The sequence below is a fragment of the Nannobrachium achirus genome (genome assembly GCF_963921795.1).
Source record: "Nannobrachium achirus genome assembly, chromosome: 14".
Lineage (NCBI taxonomy): Eukaryota > Metazoa > Chordata > Actinopteri > Myctophiformes > Myctophidae > Nannobrachium > Nannobrachium achirus.
In genome coordinates, this window is record NC_137821.1 from 17,675,719 (window position 1) to 17,699,605 (window position 23,887).

Genomic DNA, 23,887 nt, shown 5'->3' on the forward strand with positions numbered 1-23,887 from the left:
TACAAATCTCAATAAAAGTGCTCCCCATAATCCACACAGTGAAGGAACAGTGCTGGCATTTCGCACACACCGCTGCATTCTGGCTGGCCTGGCACAATGCGTTCTTTTTTTTTCTCTCTTTTTTTTCAGCATCCTCCAACATGCATGCAGCCATTCACACACATCCCCCTTTCCTACACCAATCCTTGACATTACATCTATGGAATTGGAATTGAATCTCTGAATGGCAGCATGTCTGAATGGAGAAGCCCCCCCCCCCAAGCAGTAGCTACAAAAGTGCGGCTCGATCTAGCTATAGAAACCATTATGAATAAATCAAACACAATCCCGTGACATTTTCACTTGAAAAGCCCTGCCATGAGCTCCATAATGCCACAGAAATATTTCAAACTGTCTCCACAACAAAACAAAATAGGAGCGACAAAGTAGTCCTATGTCGCAGCCACAACAACAACATTTGCAGGGATGTCACAAGGGGGGGGAAAGAACGTGGGGCTGAGTTACTAGGGCCCAAGGTGGAAGGGCCTTTGATATTTTATACGTTTGCTATTGAAAAATAGCAGATCTACAAGCTCACAGCGCGGCTGCAAGCTTGTAGATCTGCTATTTTTTAAATCCCCATATGAAGAACATTCATGGGGGGCCCACAGTGAATCCTTGTACCCAGGGCCCAGAACCGCAGCCACAACAGCAGCGACAATTTGCAGGGATGTCACAAGGGGGGAAAAAGACGTGGGGCTGAGTTACTAGGGCCCAAGGTGGAAGGGCCTTTGATATTTTATACGTTTGCTATTGAAAAATAGCAGATCTACAAGCTCACGGTGCCGCGCTGCAAGCTTGTAGATCTGCTATTTTTTAAATCCCCATATGAAGAACATTCATGGGGGGCCCACAGTGAATCCTTGTACCCAGTGCCCAGAACCGACACCCTTGCAAAACCAACACAGTCACACTCACAACTATACATCTACGTACCGCGGCTTCCTCAGACTTGAAATATCCACCGATTTCGGGGTCCCGGGGGTGGCAAAAGAGGCCAATGGACTAAAAGAGAATTGTTTTCCAACTCCCGGGCCAACCTGTGGAGTGAGTCGCTATCGCTCCGGTCGAGATGATGATGGACGACCAGTCTCCGGACAGCTACATAGTAGACAAAAAGTCAATGGTCGCCTGGACGGGGCTCCCCGGGGGATACCGCTTCTCCTTCGCGTGCCCCGCATATTGTCCCCCCATCTTGCAGCAACGGACAACTGCGAGCAATGCCTGATCATGGTCCCTCACGGAAAACGCGTTGGTAAAAATCCTCGTGTCCATTAGTCCATATAATCCAAACGATATGTCGCCTCCTTTGTATGAGCTGTCTGTAACATACGTGGATCCCAGTAACAGTGAGGCCGAATACGAGGAAGAAGCGCGGCGATCGTTCCATTTGCTGTAAGTTTCTTTTTTTACTTTCATCCTAACTTTGTGCTGTATCGGTAGCAGCCAGGAAACACACCGTTGCCATGTTTTGTTTATGAGAGAGAAACAAGTAATCAGGTCTATTTCCGTTGCCATGTTTTGTTTATGAGAGAGAAACAAGTAATCAGGTCTATGGAAATATATACATATATATCTTTTTTTTATTTTTTGCAGTGGGGGGAGGGGGGCAAGTGGCCATGACCTGAGGGCAAGTAGAACATGACCTGTACTTGCCCGACGGGCAAGTGCCTCTGAGACCTTAGTGTCAACCCCTGATATATATATAATATATAAATATAAGCATATATATATAATGCCTATATAGCGTTTATGTACGTGTGTGTATAGCCTACAGTATTGTGTGTGTGTGTGTGTGTGTGTGTGTGTGTGTGCGTGTGCGCGTGTGTGCGTGTGTGCGTGTGCGTGAATATAAGCATATATATATATAATGCCTATATAGCGTTTATGTACGTGTGTGTATAGCCTACAGTATAGTGTGTGTGTGTGTGTGTGTCTGTGTGTGTGTGTGTGTGTGTGTGTGTGTGTGTGTGTGTGTGTGTGTGTGTGCGCGTGTGTGCGTGTGTGTGTGCGTGTGTGTGCGTGTGTGTGTGTGTGCGTGGGTGCGTGAGGAGGTACTGCAGACCATCGTGGGCCAGTCCAATATAAAAAGCGTATTTCTCTTTGTGAGAAGTAAGACGCCCTAAGGGCAAGAGGTGACCTATTACAGCACTATTACACAATTCCAGTTATACACAATTACACTTATTACACTAGTACACTCATCTGATAAGGCCTGAGGTCATAAAGATAGATATCAAGTGACTTATCTGCTTGAAAAGAGACCCTTCACAAAAACCTAAATAACTCCATTTCATTTGATTTTCAAGCTTGGAAAATCAAAAAACAAGAGTTTTGAAATGGCTATAACTATAGAACGGTACAGCGCAAACACAACATTTTATTTTTGGGTGAAACTAGAGCTTGTCCTCTTTCATCTTCAACCCTGTTTGACATTGTCGTGCAAATACAGAATTTAGGAAACAAAATGGCAGGAAAGCCATACAGTACAATGTTAAAATGGCAGCAAATGAGTTAATGTGCAACGTTGTTTTCTCACTCAACAGTAAACAAACCAACATAAAGTTTAAGTGTATAGAGGATATCTACATATTTCTAAAGTGACACTAAGTGTCGCACTTAGAACTACAGACTCACTCCCTAGCTTCCGCGGTGGACTGAAGACTCACCCCCTCAGACTCCACCTAAACCCATAGCACTACTGTAACGCACCTTCCCTCGATGACCACACGTGAAGCTAGATAGCATTTTTTTTTACTGATTAGGTGCGTGGTCTACTTATGTTATTGTTGATATTAGATTGTAGATTGATATTCCTATTTGTTGTATTGTTGTTGATGTACTGACATATTATCTTTGTTTCAAATATTTTATTAGTTTTATACATAAGTATATGACATATTGTAAGGACACTGATACATTTTTAACGTAAAGACAAAAGGAAAAAATAACAACAATGCACAAACATAACCCCCAAGAAACCCTCCCCACCCCCCTCAGCCAATCCCCACCCCAGAGCGCTACTAATAACTAGTAATGTAAACTATCAGGAGGCCCGCTCCTGTTCCAGGAAGGAAACCAGTGGTCCCCAGATCTTTTCAAATTGTTCAGGTTTGTCCTTTATGGTGTATACTGACATATTATCTTGCTTATTATATTGACTAGACTCTAGTCGGTGCCCTGGCCAACTCGGGAACAATGTAAATAGGGAATGAATGCCCCGCCCTTTAATGCAAACCCCATTATACCTGTTGTCATACGATCTGTTTTGACCATCTGTTTGCGTGTGTCCATTTAATTCCATATATGGATTCTGAACGTTTCGCGCCGGTTCGGGAAAACCGTGCATCGGGTCGGGCCGAGGCCCGGCACTGCACTGCGCGTGCCAAATCTGAAGCCGGTGGGACGAACGGTTCTCGAGCTACGCGGATTACATCTACGCACGCTCACAGATATTTGTCGCATTTATAGTAAGATGTATTACCTGCTTATTGTAAGTAGCTTTGGATTAAAAGCGTCTGCTAAATGCCTACATTGTAAATTGTAATGAATAGATCAGCTACAGTACTTAAACAGAATAGCGTTGACAGTTCAGTGTAGTTTAACTCACCAATAAAGGCAACAAACAGTTTAACCTAATAGACCAAATCATCATGACATCATGACACACAATCAGAAATGTGTTTCCGGGTAGGGCAGTTATTCTGGAAGAACAGGACACTTAATATGATATTGTTATTGACTATTATGAGATATCATTCTGTTCTAGATATCCACCGGCTGACAATACTAGACAATAGCTAATATTCTAGACACTTTATTTTTATATTTTGGGGAGTTATCCATTGACATTCTACCCCTAGAAATACCTCTCTACCAGAGGTGTAAAGTAAGTTACTTCTGCTCCACTACATATCGGATCCAAATATTGTACTCTTGTTCAGCTACATTTATTTGAACACGTATAACTTGAATACTTTGGTACTTTTACCCAAGTGAAAAGGCAAAAACTCCACGCACACTGTCTTCCAATGCAAAAAGGGGAATTTAATAAAGTAATGCAACGTTTCGGTATTTAAACCTTCATCAGGCAAACTCCTGAAAGAGTTTGCCTGAGTTTTTGCCTTTTCAGTTCGCCGACCATTGTTTGGTCTCTCCTCGACGGCACCTGTCGCTGCAGGTGTGCAAAAGCCTTTCGTTTCACTTTTACCCAAGTACATTTTGAATTCCGGACTTTCCACTTGTAACAGAGTGTTTTTACATTGCAGTATTGATACTTACAGTAAGTAAAAAGAAATGTAGTACCTTTTCCCACAACTGCATTCTACCCAGAAACACCACTTCTACATGTTTGTTTGGAAACATTCTGGTGGTCTGCCTGAAGGCCAAGTGCATGAACACTGTGTGCTGTGAATCTGCCGTCTGTCTGGTGGCTTTAACAGAAGGCGCATGTCAGTCAGTGGCTTTAAGAGAGCATTGGGTTCATTCTGGTTAAACTAATGACACAGATCAGTGATGTCAGTTAGCAGATTAACCAGGTCAGTAGTTTAAGAGATTAGAGAAGGCTGATTTTCCTCAAGCGTCCATAGACTTAAACGGGTCCTTGTTCTCCTCTCAGCGTCTCTTATCTAACCCTCAGACGCCATAAAGATAAACCTGAACCTTTCCGAGGCACCATTTTATGGCTGTCTCAAACTGTATGTATGTAAGAGAGGGCAGTGTATAAAGGAATAGCGACCTACTTTACCCATGGCCTTCCACAGTATAGCAGGGGTCTTCAACGTTTTCAGGCCAAGGACCCCTTAGTTGAGAGAGAGATGATGCAGGGACCCCTACAGTACAACCTTTTCAGAGCTTCCATAGTTCCATTGTTTGACAGCACAATCATCAGTGTATTTTGGATTCATGTCAATTTGTGTTTTCAGTTATTTGACCACTTAAACCGTCTTTCACTCTGTACTTAGTCTGCTCTTTTTCCCCTCTACACCTTTGCCGAAAATAGCTGATCTACAAGCTCACAACGCCTCACAGTGCAAGGCGTTGTGAGCTTGTAGATCTGCTATTTTTGGCCAAAGTTCTCAGAATATGGACACTAGCTAGGGTTCAAGTGGTTAATATAAAAAAGAAGAAAAAACAGTTTCTATCACACAACGATTTGGAGGACCCCCTGTAGTAACTCTGAGGACCCCCTAGGGGTCCCGGACCCCCTGTTGAAGACTGAGGGCCCTATTATGATCCAGGTCTTATGCCTTATGCCTTAACTTCTTTACCTTTTTTTCATTATTTTGAAAAACATTTTTAAATACTTCAAATGCTGATCTACATCTGCACGTTGTGAACTTGCAGATCAGCTATTTGAAATATTTAAAAAACAAAAACAAAATAGTAAAAAAAGGCAAAGAAGTTAAGGCATAAGGCATAAGACCTGGATCATAATAGGGCCCCTAGTCTTCTACTTTTGCTGTGCAGTAAGAGCCTGCACAGCGAAATCCAGACAGAGTGGTAATTTATCCCATTTATCCCCTCTACAGTACACCAAACCTCTTTGCCGAGAATAGCTGATCTACAAGCTCACACGCAGGCGTTGTGAGCTTGTAGCCAACAATAAGCCAGTGTGGTGTGCCAAAAATAGAAGATCTGCAAGCTCATAATGCGGCGTCAGTTGTGAGCTTGTAGATGCTCCTATTTTCAGCGCACCAGGGGGTCCTCCAAATCTTTGTGTGATAGAAACTTTTTTTCGTTTTTTTTTTATATCAACCACTTGAACCCTAGCGTCCATATTCCGAGAACTATAGCCACAAATAGCAGATCTACAAACTCACAACGCCTTGCAGTGCGAGGCGTTGTAAGCTTAGGTCGGCTATTTTCGGCAAAGAGGTTTGGTGTAGAGGGGAAAAAGAGCAGACTAAGTACAGAGTGAAAGGTCAAGTTTATTAAGCATTGACGGTTCAAGTGGTTAAATATCTGAAAAAACAAATTGACATGAATCCAAAATACAATGATGATTGTGCTGTCAAACAATGAAACTATATGGAATCTACAGTTGTGGGGGTCCCTGCTTCATCTCTCTCTCTCAGCTAAAGGGGTCCTTGGCCTGAAAACGTTGAAGACCCCTGCGATATCCAGTATGCTCTGTCTCAAACGGAGTCTATTCTTATTGTTATGTCACATCCCTCAGGCTCATATTTACAGCAGCGCTAAGAACCAGTAACTCAGTATACACAGTGTAAACCACATCGCTTTTTCTAAACAAATACAGTCGTGGATAGTCCGGGGATAACTGGCAAGAAGTACTGTACAGTACGCCAGCGAGAACCCCCCTCCCCCCCACTAAATCAAACAGCGGAGGACTTTTATATGTTCAGTTACACACTAGTTACACACTGAAGCCAGAGCGAGGGGGCGCGCGTGCGTGTGAGTGTGTTGTCTTGTGTGTTTGTTTGTGTGTGTGTGTGTGTGTGTGTTTGTGTGTGTGTGTGTGTCTATGTGTGTGTGCGTACGTGCACAAACCGGGGAGAGAGAGAGAGAGAGAGAGGGAGAAGGAGCGAGAGAGGGAGCAGGCGTCTCTATGAGATGAGAGAGCGGTGAGATATTTATGTGAGTTTTATATCCTCGCCGTTCTCACCGTAAACAAAGGCCTTATAGACGTCTCCTCCGTCTCTAGAACGGAGGGCGGGGGGGAGGAGGGGGAGGGGGGGTTGGAGAGAGTATGGGGGGGGTGGGGGGCAGGCGGTGGGCCTACAGAGTTAGTCCACAGAGAAAAACCGCAGGGAATGATAAAGGTTGTAAATATTTGCCGTTGCTGGGGCCCGGTCTCTTGTTCAGAATTAACTGGCCCACTGCTGGGGTGCTGGCGAAGGATGGGGGGGAAAGGGGGGGGGGGGGGGAGAGGGGGGTATGAGGTGAGACGAGGCAGCTTTGGACTGAAGAGAGAGAGAGAGAGCTAGTTGGTTGGTGGTGGGTGTGTATGTGTGTGTGGGGATGGGGGGGGTGTTGATGTGGTATGGTGAGGGGAGGTGGGAGGTGTGGGGGGGTGGGGGGAGGCCTCAGCAAATAACACAGCACTTATAATCCGGTGGACGAGCGCCAGAATGTTTTTTATGCTTGCTTTAACGCAGATTATATTACACTCTAATTAAACATTCTATTCACATCGGAGGGAACCCTGTGGACACAATTCTTCTCCATAAAGGCCTGTTTGAGGTTTGAACTCGGGCTGGCCTCCCGAAATGAACGCCCCAGACAGTCTCCAGCCGTCTGAAAGAGTAGCTCCCACTAGCATCCTTTATTTCTACACTCCGTAGTCTTTCTCTGTGTCTCTCTCTCTCTCTCTCTCTCTCTCTCTCTCTCTCTCTCTGCATCTCTGGCTCTCTCTCGCTCCGACACGCACATTCATGCCCAATTCTAAGAGGTCACACCATGCCTCTCTCTCTCTCTCTCTCTCTCTCTCTCTCTCTCTCTCTCTGGCTTTTCTTTCATGCCTCACTCCTTCTAAAGTCCGTTTAGGAGTGCCATTAAAATCATTGTTTAAAATCATGTAGGAAATCCATCCTGGGTAAGTGTGCACCTATTGTAAGCTCCTCCACCCCCCCGAGAGTTATAGTGTGACCGCATTGTTACTGAATGTACTAAAATCCTTCTTGTGTTTTTTTTTTTTTTGCTGTCGCTTGGTTTGCTTGTTTAAAACAGCTATAACTATGACAAACGTCTCTTTGGGGTGTGTGTGTGCTGAGTTGCTGACTCAGTATACCTCACAGTATAGGTACAACGTGGCTGTATGGCACTGTTTCCCAAACAGTGGTTCGGGACCCGTTTGTGGGTCGCAGACACATTTTTATGGGTCCCTTAATTTTTGTTTCCCTTCATTTAATTATTATCATCTTTAAGATAGTTCTAAAAACATTCCCCCAAAAGCTAAGATTTTCATGAAAGAAATGCAATGATTCTTCTTCTTCATCAATAAATAAAAGAAAAGAAAGAAAAAATCCATAAATTGGAAAACAATGTGAAAATAGGCGATCTACAAGCTAAAGCCACGCATTGTGAGCTTGTAGATCTGCTATTTTCACTAGCTTGGGTCACAGGCAGACTTCTAATATCTCTTTTGGGTCCCGAGCTAACACGTTTGGGAACCACTGCTGTATAGCACTGTTTGGGTTCAAATCTGTCCCAGGACCTGTTTGGCATCTCCTGTTCTAGTGTTTTGCGTCTCTTTTAGCAGACCATGCCGTCTGATGAAGCAAAGATCATATTTACTGAACAAAGACAAAGAAATTGCTCTCTTCACGACATTTTGCTCTGATCATTGTGTTTTCATCATCAGTCTAATAGTATAAAGAGTAACCCAAAAAATCGATAATCTGTACATTGAAAGTACACACTATAGAATGCCAGGTCTGCAGCAGTGACCTTGCATCTGTCCACATAAAATGCTATCTAATCACATTTTAGCCTTTGTATAAGCGTGCAAGGTCGACGAGGCTAGGGCGAGCGCTACGGGGCTAAACGTGTCGTTCACGCGTTAGTTGTGTTTTGTATGTCTATTTTTCTCTGCAAATCGTCACTGTCGGACAGAAACCTTGTATCTCCAAGTTTCAAATGTGCACGTTCTTTCATAAAGTAAAGCCCCACAAGACTGTCGCACAAAACTAGTGAAATTAGCAGATCTACGAGCACACAACGCCTTGCGGTGCGAGGCGTTGTGTGCTTGTAGATCTGCTATTTTCACTAGTTTAAATCATGTTTAAAATGATAAATACAAAACGAACGGTTTTGGACATACAAGGTTTCCACCCGACAGCAACAAAATGTATCTTGTGTTCTTGCACCACAATGACCGCATTTTTCTCCCTTGGAGGGACGATGAATCACGTTTAATTGTGAGTCTTTACCTCTTGTGCCCTCGCAGCCCAACAGCAGCGGCCAGGTAGGCAAGGTACCTGGACACTTCACCCCGGTACTGGCTCCCTCTCCGCACCACGGCGCCGTAAGACCCGTCTCACTCTCCATGCCGGACACTAAGCCCATCACCACATCAGAAGGTGAGTCCCGTCCCCCCCACTTTGAGAACCACTGGTTTAAACCAGGGGTCTTCAACGTTTTCAGGCCAGGGACCCCTTAGCTGAGAGAGAGATGAAGCAGGGAGGGACCCCCACTACATGTTGTATAAAACTGCGTTGCAGATTTTAAATGTTCATAGAATTCTTAGACAGCTTAGACTTGTTTGACAGCAGCTGTCATCATGTTGGAGTAATGTGTATTTTCAGACATTTAACCACTTGAACCGTCGAATACTTTAGTCTGCTCTTCTTTTCCCTCTACAAGCTTCTTTGCCAAAAATAGCTGATCTACAAGATTACAACGCCTCACGCTGTGAGGCGCTGTAAACTTGTAGATCTGCTATTTTTGGCTAATGTTCCGCTCAGATGCTAGGGTTCAAGTGGCTAATGTAAAAAAACATGATCCTAACACACGAAGATCTGGGGGGCCTCTGTTGAAGACCCCTGTTTTAACAACCCACCTCCTCACAACAAATCATGTATATAGTAGTATATAAGAAGGTATAACACAGTCATTTCTCTGTTTAATTTATTTTTTTAAATTTGTGTTAATGTTTAATATTAATGATTTGCGTGCAGAATTTTATACTTGGTGTCGCGCTGCGCACCCAAAATAGCTAGCTGATCAATTAAGCGGTGCTATTTCGGTACGTGACTCCACTCACAACAAATATAAAACTCTTTTCAATTGTTATGTAAGCTTTTTTCCCCCCACACTACGCCTATTCATTTTTATATATATATGTGATGAACAACATATATATGATATTTGAACATATTTTTGATCCATATACAATATTATAATACAATATTTACACATATCTTTATTTTATTTTTATTTTTAAACATTTTATAACTTTTCCCCTGGTCCACCTGTAATTATGCCAAGGACAACTCAGTGGTGTCCGTGGACCGCCGGTTGGGAAACATTTGGCTGTAACTGAACACCCATACAAACCGGGCTCCAACGCAACACCCTCCCCTCTGTATTTATTATTTTCTTTATTGAGATAGACAGTAGGAAAGCTGAGAAGGTGGAGGCTGTGCCGCAGAGAGAGACACACAGGACCCGAGGCGGTTTGCAGGCAAAAGAAAGAGAGCCAAAAGAAAAGAAGAGGGAAACAAACTCTCGAAATCTTCTAAATCATTTCTTTCGAGAGGGTTGTAGCGCGATAGTGTTGTTAGGCCGCCGCGGTAGGTGGGCAAGCAGACGACAGACTGTGGGAGTTCTAGAGGGGTGTGTTGTTGGCTTTGTGTGTGACAGTGGTGGAAAAAAGTATTCATTTATTTTACTTACAGTAAGTAAAAGTAGTAAAAGTTGAATTACTCGTTACAAGTAAAAGTCTGGATTTCAACATTTACTTGGGTAAAAGTAAAAAAATATTGGCATAAAAATTAAAGTACCAAAAGTCAAAGTACAAAAATGTTTGAAAATAGCAGATCTACAAGTTTGCAGATCGTCTATTTTCAAATAGCCGAGGTATAAAATAGGGCTAAAGTGGATTAATGTATGTTTTATAACATAATCATTTACATCCGCAAAGTAACCTGTAAATAACGTTTTCAAATAAATGTTGTGGAGTAAAAGTACAGTATTTGGATCCGAGATGGAAGTGGAGCAGAAGTAATAGTATTGGAAATTAGAAATGTAAGCACAGCACTTGAGTAAACGTACTCAGTCACTCTCCACCAGTGCAGACGACAGACAGACTATGGGAGCTCTGTCTGTGGTGGGTGGGTGACGGGGTGTGCGTTGGTTGGCTTTGTGTGTGACTGTGTTGTCATCCAGCTCTGCGTTGGTTCCTCTCCTTCTCCCCCCAGGCTACTCTGCCCCTGGCACTCCGACAGCTAATCGTTTCGTCGGCCTGAGCCCCAGGGACCCAGCCTTCCTCCACCAGCAGCAGGTGAGATCACCGCTCTCTCTCCCTCCGACAACCCGCTCTCATCTCCTCCTCCTCCTCCTCCTCCTTTCCCCCTTCATCTTCTTCTGTCACGCCCCTCCCTCCCACACAGGGGTGTCGCACCAAATTCTGGGCCCTGGGTACAAGGATTCAACTGCGGGCCCCCCATGAATGTTCTTCATAAGGGGAGGAGGGGGTTTAACCCATTTAGACTGGGAACGCATCATTACGCGTAATTTTGTGCTTTAGCTATTGAAAAATAGCAGATATACAAGCTCACAGCGCGACACAGAGTGCTGTGCCGCAAGCTTGTAGATCTGATTTTTTTTTTTGTAAAAATGTGTGCAAGTCCTTGAATATTTCAAATCCATAGGTTTTTTGAAAAACCTATGTTTCTATGTCAGTAGTGCTCAAACTTTTTCATGTGAAGGACCCCTCAAAATGATATGTATTTGGCCATCTCAAAATATTTAGTTCCAGGGAGCCCCCAGAAGCAACATTTTAGTTACAAGTGTTTGCTTAGAAAACACATATATTCAAAGATTTCCACACATTTTCACAACTTTTCAAAAATAGCAGATATACAAGCTCGTATATCTGCTATTCTTCAATAGCTACTAAATAGCTAGTATAAAATAATCAAGGCCCCCTCCACCTTGGGCCCTAGTCACTCAGTCCCACTTCCCCCCCCCCCCCCCCCTTGTGACGCCCCTGCTCCCACACCCCCCACCCCACCCCACCCCACCCTTCCCCCTCCTTCCTCCATAAGATCTTGAAATCCCCTAAAACCCCCCTGTCCTTTTGGAAGACGTCGCCTGTACTGTACGCCTGAGTCTTGATAAGTAGGACGTATTTAAAATGTGATCCCAGATCAAGAATACTTCCAGCCATGACTCCTCGGGATGAAATCAGGCGTAGAATATCCCCCTACACCTTCTTTGCAAATCTTGTGTTGTAGCTTATCGCGAGCAAGGCGGGTACATGATTTCACATCAAATGATTTTTGTGAGTTAGTTACAGCATATGATATAACAACAGCAGTTATTTTATTTCATCACTATTCTAATCTCTTACTTCTTTGTGTCTGTACATAGTATTTCAACCATGTATCGATCAAAGCCACGTTTCAAACTATGATGATAATTCCTATTACGCACGGCTACTAACTTTGAGGAAAGCATTTGAGTCAGCACACACACATGCTAGTAGCTAATGTAAATAATATCCAGCAGGTTGTTCTTTAGTGGGATTATGGGTACTTTGGGTTCTGACACTTATGCTGCCAGTTGTAGCCATCGCAGCACCATTGTGTCTGCAGTGGTTCCCAAACCTTTCAGGTTCGAGACCCAAAAGAGAAGTTAGACGTTTGCCCGGTACCCAAACTAGTGAAAACAGCAGATCTACTATTATTGCTATTTTCACTACTTCTTAAACATTTGTTTTATAATGTATGGAATTTCTTAGATTTGTATTTTATTTATATATTAAATACTTAAGAGGAAAACAAATCTGGGAAACAGTGGTATAGAACAGTGTTTCTCAAACTTTACATTTTCAAGGTGTCTCCTTAACTCTGACAGTGTACAAATGGAACCAAATGGACCCTAACGGGTCCATTTGGTTCCATTTGTACACTGTCAGAGTTACAGACTTGTATGGGTCAATTTAGACCTCTCTAAAGGAATCCACAGAATTCCACTTTGAGAATCACTGTATAGATTATTAAATACTTTAAAAAAATATCTGGGAAACAGTGGTATAGAACACCCTCTCGGGTGTTATTCCGGCGTGACAATGACCTACGCTGTGTGCCAGACGCCGTATGGTCTGATTATTGGCAGGCGTTTCAGAGTCAGGGCTACAGCAGCTACTATCTCGGTGTCTCAGAGAAAGCAACGCCGCAGAGGAGCTATGACAGCGCTCTGACAGAGACCTGGGTCACCGTCGTTGGCCAGAGATGGCGAATATTTGCTCCTGATTTCCTGGAATGAGTGAGAAATGTGTTATTTTTCGCCGTGCAGTAGATCAAATTTGACAGGTTTCCATTCCAAAGTGGTAGAGAGCGTCGTTGTCGGCTGGAAACCTTGTATGTCCAAAACCGTTCGTTTAGTATTTATAGTTTTAAAAATGATTTAACCGCGAGGCGTTTGTGCTTGTAGATCGGCTATTTTCACTAGTTTTGTGCGACAGTCTTGTAAGAGGAAGCAGGGCTTTACTTTAAGAAAAAGACGTTCAAATTTGAAACTTGGAGATACAAGGTTTCTGCCCGACAGTGACAATATGCTTTTCGTGTCCAAAAATCCCAAATGAAGCTCATCAGTATTGTAGGGGCAAGTGTTTTACCTTCATGCCAGCAACCATATTTTGTATTATTTATAATTCGGAGAAGAGTTACATTTCTGAAAACATACATTTTCTTGCACAGGTTTAATCTTTTATATACATTCATAATATCACTAAATGCTTTCAAAACACCGTTTTACATAATTTGAGCTCTACGGTCTCACAGTAAAAACAAATTAAATTAGTTGGGCCAAGATAGGAAATGTGTGGTCACTGTCTAGAAGATGGATGGGTATATTCCGGAGTAATGCGCGACCACTCTGTATCCTTCACATGATATTTGGGAAGGCCAGCACATGCAGATACACACACATACAGTATAAACACACAGACACACACTTAAACACGCGTGTGCGCGCATCGCGTACAACCAGCACACTCCCTCGCTTACTGTAACTGTACGTCAAGATAATGCTTTGTGACGCTTGCCGTCGCTCACACACGTAGGGAACACCCTAGCGGTAATCTTAGGGAAGCTGAGAGTGTCTGACTGAGAAAGAGAGAGAGAACGCACATGTGAGCGCGTGAAACCCATATACATACACACACACACACACGTGTACGTATGTACATAGTGCATGTACTGTACGGTATATATGGGGTCCTGGTTGTGAGTGCGGTGGTGTGTTTAAGGCTTGGACTGTGCCGTCGTTTGAACGGGTGTTCCTTCTTCCCCCACCACCACCACCTCCTCCTCATTGAGGATCCTGGTCGCAGGCCAAGGCTTTTCCAACCACAACTAATTGAATGCATCTGCACGCGGCTACATAATGATCGCTGGGTTCTCTCCCTCGCCTCACTTTTTCTCCTCCTCTGTTTCTCTTTCACTCTCTCTCCCTCTCGCCTTCTCTCACTCTCTCTCTCTCTCTCTCTTTCTCTGTGGTTTGGTTGGAGGTAGGATAGGGCAGAATATGTGGGTGGAGTTGGTGTTAGGATGCTTGCTTCTTAGTCCAGGAGGATGGAAGGAGATTGATTCCCCTTGGCCATCAAAACAATCGCGTCCTTCACATTTTCTAGTAGTGCTGCTACTTCTGTCAGCGGAACACAAAAACTCCGCCGCGCACAACGTGGGCTGTGATCGTTGTACGACTCGTTGAATTCTGGTCCCTGTGTTGGACGGACTGTACAGCCCCTTATGTCCACATTTTGCACAGCTATGTGTTAATATAATATAATATACAGTATATCGTTGTTGTCGGGTGGAAACCGTTCGTTTTTTATTTATCGTAAAAAAGAGGCGTTGTGTGCTTGTAGATCGGCTATTTTCACTAGCTTTGTGCGACAGTCTTGTATGATGAAGCTTTACTACGAGAACAACGTACACATTTGAAACTTTGGAGATATGATACTTATACATTGCATCTTTCCAATCTATAATGAAATGGCCTGCCGGTTCATTATAATAAAGATGCGATCTAGTGCAGATATACGTCTTAAAAGAGTCGTTTTATCAAGACGTGGTGTTGTTGTTGTGATCCTGTTTAGCCCTCTCATGGAAAAATGACCTTCCAGCTAAATTATTTAAAGCTGACTAGGACTGGCACAATAGGTTAGATGTGTTTACATTCAACACCTTTGGAAAGATCACCCCACAAGCTACCAGCCAGCAGCAGCAGCTAAAAGATTCAGCGGAAGAATGTGACCATAAAAGCATCCATAAACTCGGGGCAAATCCAACAATGGCCTCTTTGTGGCCCGAGTTATTATAAAGCACCATTTCTCCCCAAATCAATAAATAGGGCCCGTTGGCCTAGAGAACAGTATACTGTACTGTTCGTCTGTTCAGTTCATTCATCGTGCCTCTTACCTGTCACAGTTCACGTTTTTTGTTTTCTCTGCGTATGATTTAGAGCCGAGGGACCGAGTGTCTTTTGGATCGGGCCGACACTGAGACAGCTCCCCGAGGAGTAAACACTGTCACCCAATCCTCCGTCATTGTCAGCATCCAGCAATGGGATATTTATTATGTGGGATCCATGAGACATATTGACACTTCCACTCGCACCCGAGACCTTTTGTTATATACAGCTGGCTGGGACCAAGCGAGAAGGGGATACACGTGCACGCGCACGCACGCCCGGCCCGCCTGCCTGCCTGCATGAGGCATATGAGTTTCAAGCGACGGCGAGGCATCGCGTTTCACGCGTGGTCAGCATTGGGGATGTCCCAGAATGCACCGGGAGAGTGAGAGTCCACTCTTTGTCTAATCTGTCTGGCTGATGGATGGGAGGTTGGCCTTACGCTGCATCAATTTTTCTCCCGCACCGGCTACAGTTGATGACTTGCTGCGTTCTCAAAAAAGAAGAAAAAAGTTAAAGAAAGCGTTAGCATGCGGAGCCTCTGGAAGAGAATTACATTCATGAGCACTCAGTGTATTGATATATTATACACCGGAGAGCGTCCACTAAGCTCTTACAAATATATGACTGGAGAAAGAAAGAGAGATTATTGTAGAATATTATGTTTAAGGTTGCTGCCAATATTACGGAGCTTAAAAGATGACTTTTTATTCTATTGATTACTCACGCCATGGAGACTTGAGTTCAAGAATATTTTTTGTTTTTTGGCGCATTCCTAAGACAAAAAAATAAATAAAAAAGGTAGGCCTACCCTGATGGTTTCCCCATCCGCTGCCATTCATTTGGGTCCCCAACCAGGGCCATGCATCCGGGTCCCCATCCGGAATCAATGGGGGTACATTTACTAGAATCACATTTTTGTCTTAGGAATGCGACAAATACAAAAAAATATTATTGAACTCAAGTCTCCATGGCATGAGTAATCAATAGAAAAAAAGTCATTTTGGGGGTGAACTACTCCTTTTAAAAAGGGTGTTGTTTTTGTAAAAATAATTCAATAAATCATATTAATAATTGTTCACTATTAATATTGCTAGATCTGTATACGTTTCCACACACACACATACATACACACAGGGAAACAGGCAGGGGAAATAGAGAGCGAGAGAGAGAGAGAGAGACGAGAAAGACAACAACACTCTCGCACCTGCTCTGCGATTCTCAAGCAGCGAACGTGTGAAAACCCTCCATTCATCTCCCCGTTCCGTGGTTAACCCCCTCAGGGAGGAGGGGGGGGGAGGGGATGCCACCAAGATGGTGGTTCCACGGAGGGGGGGGGGGGGGGGGGGGGGTCCAGATATGTGATCAGATGTCATTTGGTATTATCTAAGGAAGAATCCTAATCCACAATCTGCCCGCATCTGTTTGCTAGCGTTTTTCCCGGGCTCCCCCCTTTCCCCCTCTCTGCCCATGCCGCTCTGATCTGCCAGTGCCAGTGGACAGATGGCGAGGCCCTCGAGGAGCGGGGTGGCACAGAGCGCGGGGCATGGGAAGGGAGGGCTTTTTTTTTTTTTTCCCTTCTTTTTTTTGGGGGGGGGGGGGGGGGGGCTGGGCGTAAGGCCCAGCCGGGCACATTTTTTCCCTCGAAGCTTTTGTTAAAAAAAAGGGAACATGCTGGAGTGCGCGGGAGTGTCGTGCGTTCGTGTTTTAGCGAGGCGGGAGGAGGGTTGGGGTCCTGGTTGGTTTGAGTCTCTGTCTCTGACTGTGGGTTAAACCACAAAATACCCTGGCATCGCCTATTTTGGGCATGTCATTATGGGGCGACGATTCTCCAAAATAGCCCTGGCCCCCTATAAGTGCTTCATTCATACTCGGCTGTACGCTGGCTGGTGTCACGCAGCGACGTGAGGTTTGTAGATCAGCAATTTCTTCCTCCCGCGGCGCTGTCATGTTGTTGTTGTCGGGTGGAGACCTTGTATGTCCAAAACCGTTCTTTTGTGTTTATCATTTTAAAAATTATTTAAAATAGTGAAAATGGCAGACCTACAAGCACACACCGCGAGGCGTTGTCTGCTTGTAGATCGGCTATTTTCACTAGTTTTGTGCGACAGTCTTGTATGATGATGAAGCAGGGCTTTGCTTTATGAAAAAACATACAAAAATGTAAAACTTGGAGATATGAGGTTTCTGCCCGACAGTGATGATATGACGAAGCAATAATAAAGTGGCTTTAGTGGTAAAATATAGAAACGGGCTTGTCACCAGGCAGGGGCGCTCTCACGGTTTAGTGAGAGATGTTATTTAAATATGTATTTCCTGCAGATTCACTTGCATTATGTTATTCACGGAGACCCAAAACATTTACATTTGCCCTTGTGAATAATTGTTCCATTTTACTGTGTACTTTACTAGTATTTTCTTTACTAGTATTTTCTTCCTTTTTTTAACACGATTTTTAAGATGACAAAGTACAGGCAAAAAAAAAATGCTTCTGCGCCTCCTCTTTTGCTCTATTTCCTTGACAACATCTTGCACGGAAAAATCTAAGGGGACATAGTGAGGTGGGGGGGGGGTGGGGGGGGGGGGGATCAATCATTAAATGTAAGTATGGCAATCAGTAGAAAAATGCCCAGGTGTTTGTAGGGAAAAGGAGGAACGTGATTCTTGACCGCGGTAAATGGGTTTTGAATATTCAGCATGTGCTTATATCTGATTAAAAACCTCTTAGGAACCTCCGCGCATGCAGTGTCCTGCGCGCTGAACGGCAGACTGCTAACAGTGCAGTTTTTTCCCCGGCCCCTTCCCGGTGCATTTACCAAATGAATGTGTTGACCACAAGGGCAAGGTTAGCTTGGTATTGGCAGCGGCAGCTCTCAGCTGGATTGCGGACACGTGCGTCCGCATAATGCATGCAAAGGAGGAACGCGTTTTAGCGTTGTGGCTTCGTGTTCCAGTGATTTGTAATCTGTGTGTAGGGTTAGCGAGGCGTGTGTGTAAAAAAAGGAAAGAGTGTGTGTGTGCGTGTGTGTGCAGTGGCGTCAGTTCGGATAAAAGCTAAGGTATGGCAACATGACTGGTGTCTTTGCGCGCGTGCAAGACACCAGTCATGTTGCCATACCTTAGCAACAGGCATGATACATTTATTTTAAGAAGTACATTCAATTTTTTCCCCCTTTTTTACGGTTTCTTGGGCTGGATATGGCAGCCTGGAACAGTTGTTCGAGTGCAGCTAAACTTGGCATGTTAGTAAACGTGCCACAATTAACAATAATGCATTGCACCTGTGCAGCTGACCTGCGGAACTTGGGAATATACCATTTTGTCAAGATGGGGAGAATACAAGTGTAGAGAATATGATTATAATAACTTGTTAAAGTGTATAATTTTGCGTTTGTAGTTATTTTACTGTAATTTAACAACATAATAACCAGCACAGATAGACAAAGAGACATTCATGGATTTATATTTAAAAGTAACTTTTATTCTCCCCCCTGGACCCAGGGTATGGCAGCAGCATACCCCTGCCATACCCAATTGACGCCCCTGTGTGTGTGTGTGTGTGTGTGTGTGTGTGTGCGCGCGCGGTCGGTCGGCCGCACATGTGCCTCTGTTATCTAACTTCATTGTTGTCTTGACTGCTAATCAATAAAATCAGTTAGCTAATGAAAAAACTTGGCATGCTCTCGGGCATGCATAATCCATGCTAAAATCTGACCGCACGCTTACGGTCAAACAATAAATATTGACTGGATGCATGTGTGTGTGTGCCCGGTGGATTGCATGGGTCCACAGGGCTATAATAACCATCTTATGATGCAAAAAATACTGTAGAAAAACAACAACTACATTAACAACAACAAAAAAACAGTAGCCAAACAGATGAAAAATTACCATGATGAAAACCACTCACAATTTCTAACTAATCTAACTAACCTTCTTTTTGTTTTTTTTACTTCCAGGTTAGCTTTGACTAATTGTGATTGCATGCTTTTTTGTCTACAGTAGTATACTATAATATATATATATATATATATATATATATATATATATATATATATATACATACATATGTTGGGTAAAAATCTTGTATGTCCAAAACCGTTCGTCTTGCATTTATCATTTTAAAAATGATTTAAACTAGTGAAAACAGCCGATCTACAAGCACACATGTGTTCTTGTAGATCTGCTGTGTTCACTACTTTTGTGTGACGGCCTTGTATGATGAAGCAGGGCTTTGCTTTGCAAATTTGAAACTTGGAGATACGAGGTTTTTGCCCGACAGTGACGATAAATATATATTATCTATATATAAAAATTCAACTATTTAGCTAATAGATCTGTGACTACATTATATACATATTTTATCCATTGAATAATACCAATTGAGTCTTTTTTTTGTTTCCTTTTTTTTTTTTACATAATATAAAAATATAATATTCTAATAATGGCTTAGCGGTAACATGCGGGCATAGGACAGGTGGAATATCATTTCTTGTGTTACACTGTGTGCTTAGTGGGTGCTGCTATAGGTTTATAGGTTGTTTGTTTTCTCTGCATGCATTGTTTAGCACAGTGTTGTTGTAGCCGGGATCCAGTCCCTCAAAATGGGGGAGGACCTGTGATGTTCTGCCGCACTTTTTATTTCTGTTTTATCTATTAGTTTGGTCATTAAGGTCCACAGAAAGAGAGGCTGCTCTGCCGGAAACATCGCGAAAAAAAGCTATGGCCATTTGTATATTCACTGTCCCACTGACTCCACTAGAAATATTAAAAAAAGAAAATAAATCTGCTTTAAGTAGCATGTGAGGGGTCAAATTAGGGTTCTTCATCATTCTGAATCCATTGCAAGCATTTGTTTTGCATGAAAAACTTTCCTTGGCCAACATTTTGGCCACCCAAAACTGTGAAAAGTGGAAAAAAAGTGATGACTCATCACTTTTCACAGATTTTGGGGGCCAATATCTTGCCCAAGGAAAGTTTTTCATGCAAAAAAATGCTTCCAATGGATTCAGATGATGAAGAACCCATAGTTTGACCCCTCACATGCTACTTAAAGCAGATCTTTAATTTGTTTTTATATATTTCTAGTGGAGTCAATGGGACAGTGAATATACAAATGACCATAACTTTTTTTCGCAATGTTTCCGGCAGAGCAGGCCTCTCATTCTGTGGACCTTAATGACCAAACTAATAGATAAAACAGAAATAAAAAGTGCGTCAGAACATCACAGGTTCAACCCTATTCCTTGAGCTTTTTGGCATGTGGATCCCCGACTATTGAGTTGTGTACTGTAGTTGTATCATCTCTATGAGTAGACCTGTGTGATGGCCCAGTGATCTGACTGCTAGGTTTCAATTGACAGCTGAGGAAGTGTGACTGGAGCGTGACTCAAAACGGCAGGCATTATGGCCCCAGTGGCACTGACGACACATTGGGATTACTTGGCAAAGGTAACCTTTTCATTCTTTCTTTCTTTCTTCTTCTTTTTCTTCTTCTCTCTTTTCCCACCCCTCTCTTTCTTTCTCCCTCCCTCGTCTCAGTCACTCTGCCTCTGTCTGTCTTGCGAGCTGGAATGCTCCCTGGTTTTTAGGCCTTAAAGGAGTAGTTCACACCCCCCAAAAGTGACTTTTTTTCTATTGATTACTCACACCATGGAGACTTGAGTTCAATGATATTTTTAGGTTTTTGTCGCATTCCTAAGACTTATACATTATAATATTTTGATTTCAATAAATGTTCCGGATGGGGACCCGAATGTATTTGGGTCCCTATCCGAATAAATGGGATAAATTCACTATAATAATATTGTTTTTTCTTAGGAATGCGACAAAAAACTGAAAAGATTATGAACTCAAGTCTCCATGGTGTGAGTAATCAATAGAAAACAAGTCATTTTGGGGGTGAACTACTCTTTTAAGCTAGATACAGAATATACCCAGATTTAGAGTGAACACTTTTAACTCAAATATCTCTTTCTGGGGTCCCTGGAACTAAATATTTTGAGATGGGGGTCTGTGGCCAAATACACATCATTTTGGGGGTCCTTGACATGACAAAGTTTGAGAACCACTGATATTATAGGCCAATTCTACAAAATAATGTCTTCTAAATCCCAACAGTTTTCTGAAAAAAAGAGAAAAAAAAGAATCGTATGTCGCTATATCTGTTATTCTCAAACTTTGTCATGTCAAGGACCCCCAAAATGATGTGTATTTGGCCACAGACCCCCATCTCAAAATATTTAGTTCCTGTGACCCCCAGAAGCAAATATTTGAGTTAAAAATGTTCACTCTAAATTTGGGTCTATTCTGCATTAGCTTGAGGCCAAAAATCACAGAGCATTCCACTCCTCGCGTCTGTCTTTAGCGCATGCAACACACACACACACACACACACACATACTGTACAATGTTTACACTCACCAGTACATACGTACATACATGTGTGCACATAGAGGTAAAGGCACGCAGCTCATGTAGATTTGCAAATTGCCTGCGGCCACAGATACAAGCTCTCAGACACGCAAGCTCTTACACAAAACACACACACACACACACACACACATAACACGCACACGTACACACACACACGTACACACATACACACACTCACGCACAAACACACACACACACACACACACACACACACACACACACACACACACACACCACACACACACACACACACACACACACACACACACACACACACACAAGCACACACACACGCACACATTTAATCCATTATTTATGTCCACATAAAGAGATACAATACAAGGACACATATTACAAGGTGCTGTAAAAAGTGTACAGTCAGCAAATCTTGGACAAATACCCACACACCCTCAGGGTCTGCGCCATATTTGGCGGCTATCGATAGTAGAGAGATTGCACAGCATTTTGCAAGCCATTTAGCTGTACACACGCACGCATGCACACACACACACACACACACACACACGCACGCACGCATGCACACACACACACACACACACACACACACACACACATACAAGTATGTAAACATGTCTTTCTCTTCACTGTAGATCGATCTTCTTATCAGTAAAGAAGATACAGTTTTTTTTGTATTTTATATTACATAGAAATGCTATTTCTCTGGACTGTTGCTGTACTGTGATTGGCTGTCACAGGCTCCAAAGCTACGATGTTGTGGGATGATGATGTCATGGATTTTTTAGGGAACACGAAAAAATGACTATATTGAAGTGAAGGCCCTTCATTCTATGGACTTTATTACAAACATATTCTCTCTTGTTCTTGCTTTCCAGTGGTGGAAAAATAACTGTTTTCGTTTTTTTGTGTTGTTTTTTATGTTTTACTTAAAAGTATTGATGCTGCAATATAGAAATACTCTGTTACAAGTCTGGAATTCAAAATGTACTTCAGTAAAAGTACAAAAGTATTGGTATCAAAATGTACTTAAGAAGTTTTCATAATGTATAAAATATTCAAAATGAGCAGATCTACAAGAGGTTGTAGATCTGCTGTTTTCAAATGGCCAAAATGTATATAGAGTCGAAGTGGTTAATGTTTTGAGTAGAAGTAAAAGCATTGAAAATGGGGAATACGCCAGCAAATAAATACCTCAAAATTGTACTTAAGTATAGTACTTGAGTAAATGTACTTACCGTAGTTACTTTCCACCACTGCTGCTTTCTTACTTTATTAAAATTCTTTTCTTTTTTCTCTCACCTTTTTTTTTTTTACCTTTACCTTATTTTTCCCTAGTATGTGTGTGTGTACTGTAGTTTAGCTCTTTGCCCTTTTTTAGTATAAGTTTATGGTGGCTTTGGTTGGGTTGAGCAGCACAGCATTTGACTCTTGCTGATAGCGAAGCATAAAGTTCTAATTTAAATCAAATAGGAGTCTTGTGATCGTTCTGTTACTCCGCTCGTGGTACGTGACGGCGATGGATATTCCATTCTTTCCTTTATTCTTTTATTTATGACATATTTAATAACGTTCGTTACGATTTTTGTGTTGCTGTGTTTTGTTACGCTCCGCTGACGGATCGAAAACGCAGCCAGAAAATGATGTTCTTTTTTCTTCAAACATAGCCACGCTATTAGGAGTTCAACGAAGGAGCTTTTTATCTGATGCAAAACACTCGCACTAATTAACACCCATGAAGTAAAGGAACAATGTTGAAACGAACCTAACGACTCCCACACGAGTCAATCAAGGTCAAACATATGCGTGTGTGTTTGCGCGTGTGTGTGGGTTGTCCGTGCTTTCGTGTGTGTGTGTGTGTGTGTGTGTGTGTGTGTGTGTGTGTGTGTGTTTGTGTGTGTGTACGTGTGTGTGGGTTGTCCGTGTGTGTGTGTGTGTGTGTGTGTGTGTGTGGTATATTTTTCCATTGTTCATTCTTTATGAGTTCAAATCTCACTGCTTTATGTTCCCTAACTTAAAGAACTTTCAAGGCTCTCTCTGCCTGCCTCTCCCCCTCCCTCTCTCTCTCTCTCTCTCTCTCTCTGCCTCCCTCTCTCTACCTCTACCTATACCCCCCCCCTCTCTCTCTCTCTCTCTCTCTCCCCCCCTCTACCTCTCCCTCTCTCTCTCTCTCTCTCTCTCTCTCTCTCTCTCTCTCTCTCTCTCTCTCTCTCTCTCTCCCCCTCTACCTCTCTCTCTCTCTCTCTCCTACCTCTCTCTCTCTCTGGGGACCATAAACTGGACCGTATCACCAGGGCAGAGCAAGCAAGCTGAGCTAACCCTTTCCTGTTACGTC

General features: G+C 43.0%; 1 protein-coding gene across 1 annotated transcript in view; it reads left to right on the top strand.

Moving 5' to 3' along the window:
- LOC308297695 (nuclear factor 1 B-type-like) overlaps positions 1-23,887 on the top strand; it is a 139,907-nt gene that overhangs the window by 106,529 nt on the left and 9,491 nt on the right. Inside the window, 4 exon segments of the mRNA XM_080741241.1 lie at positions 8,948-9,080; positions 10,920-11,002; positions 20,505-20,568; positions 20,571-20,592. Coding sequence (XP_080597367.1) covers positions 8,948-9,080; positions 10,920-11,002; positions 20,505-20,568; positions 20,571-20,592 — 302 coding nt within the window.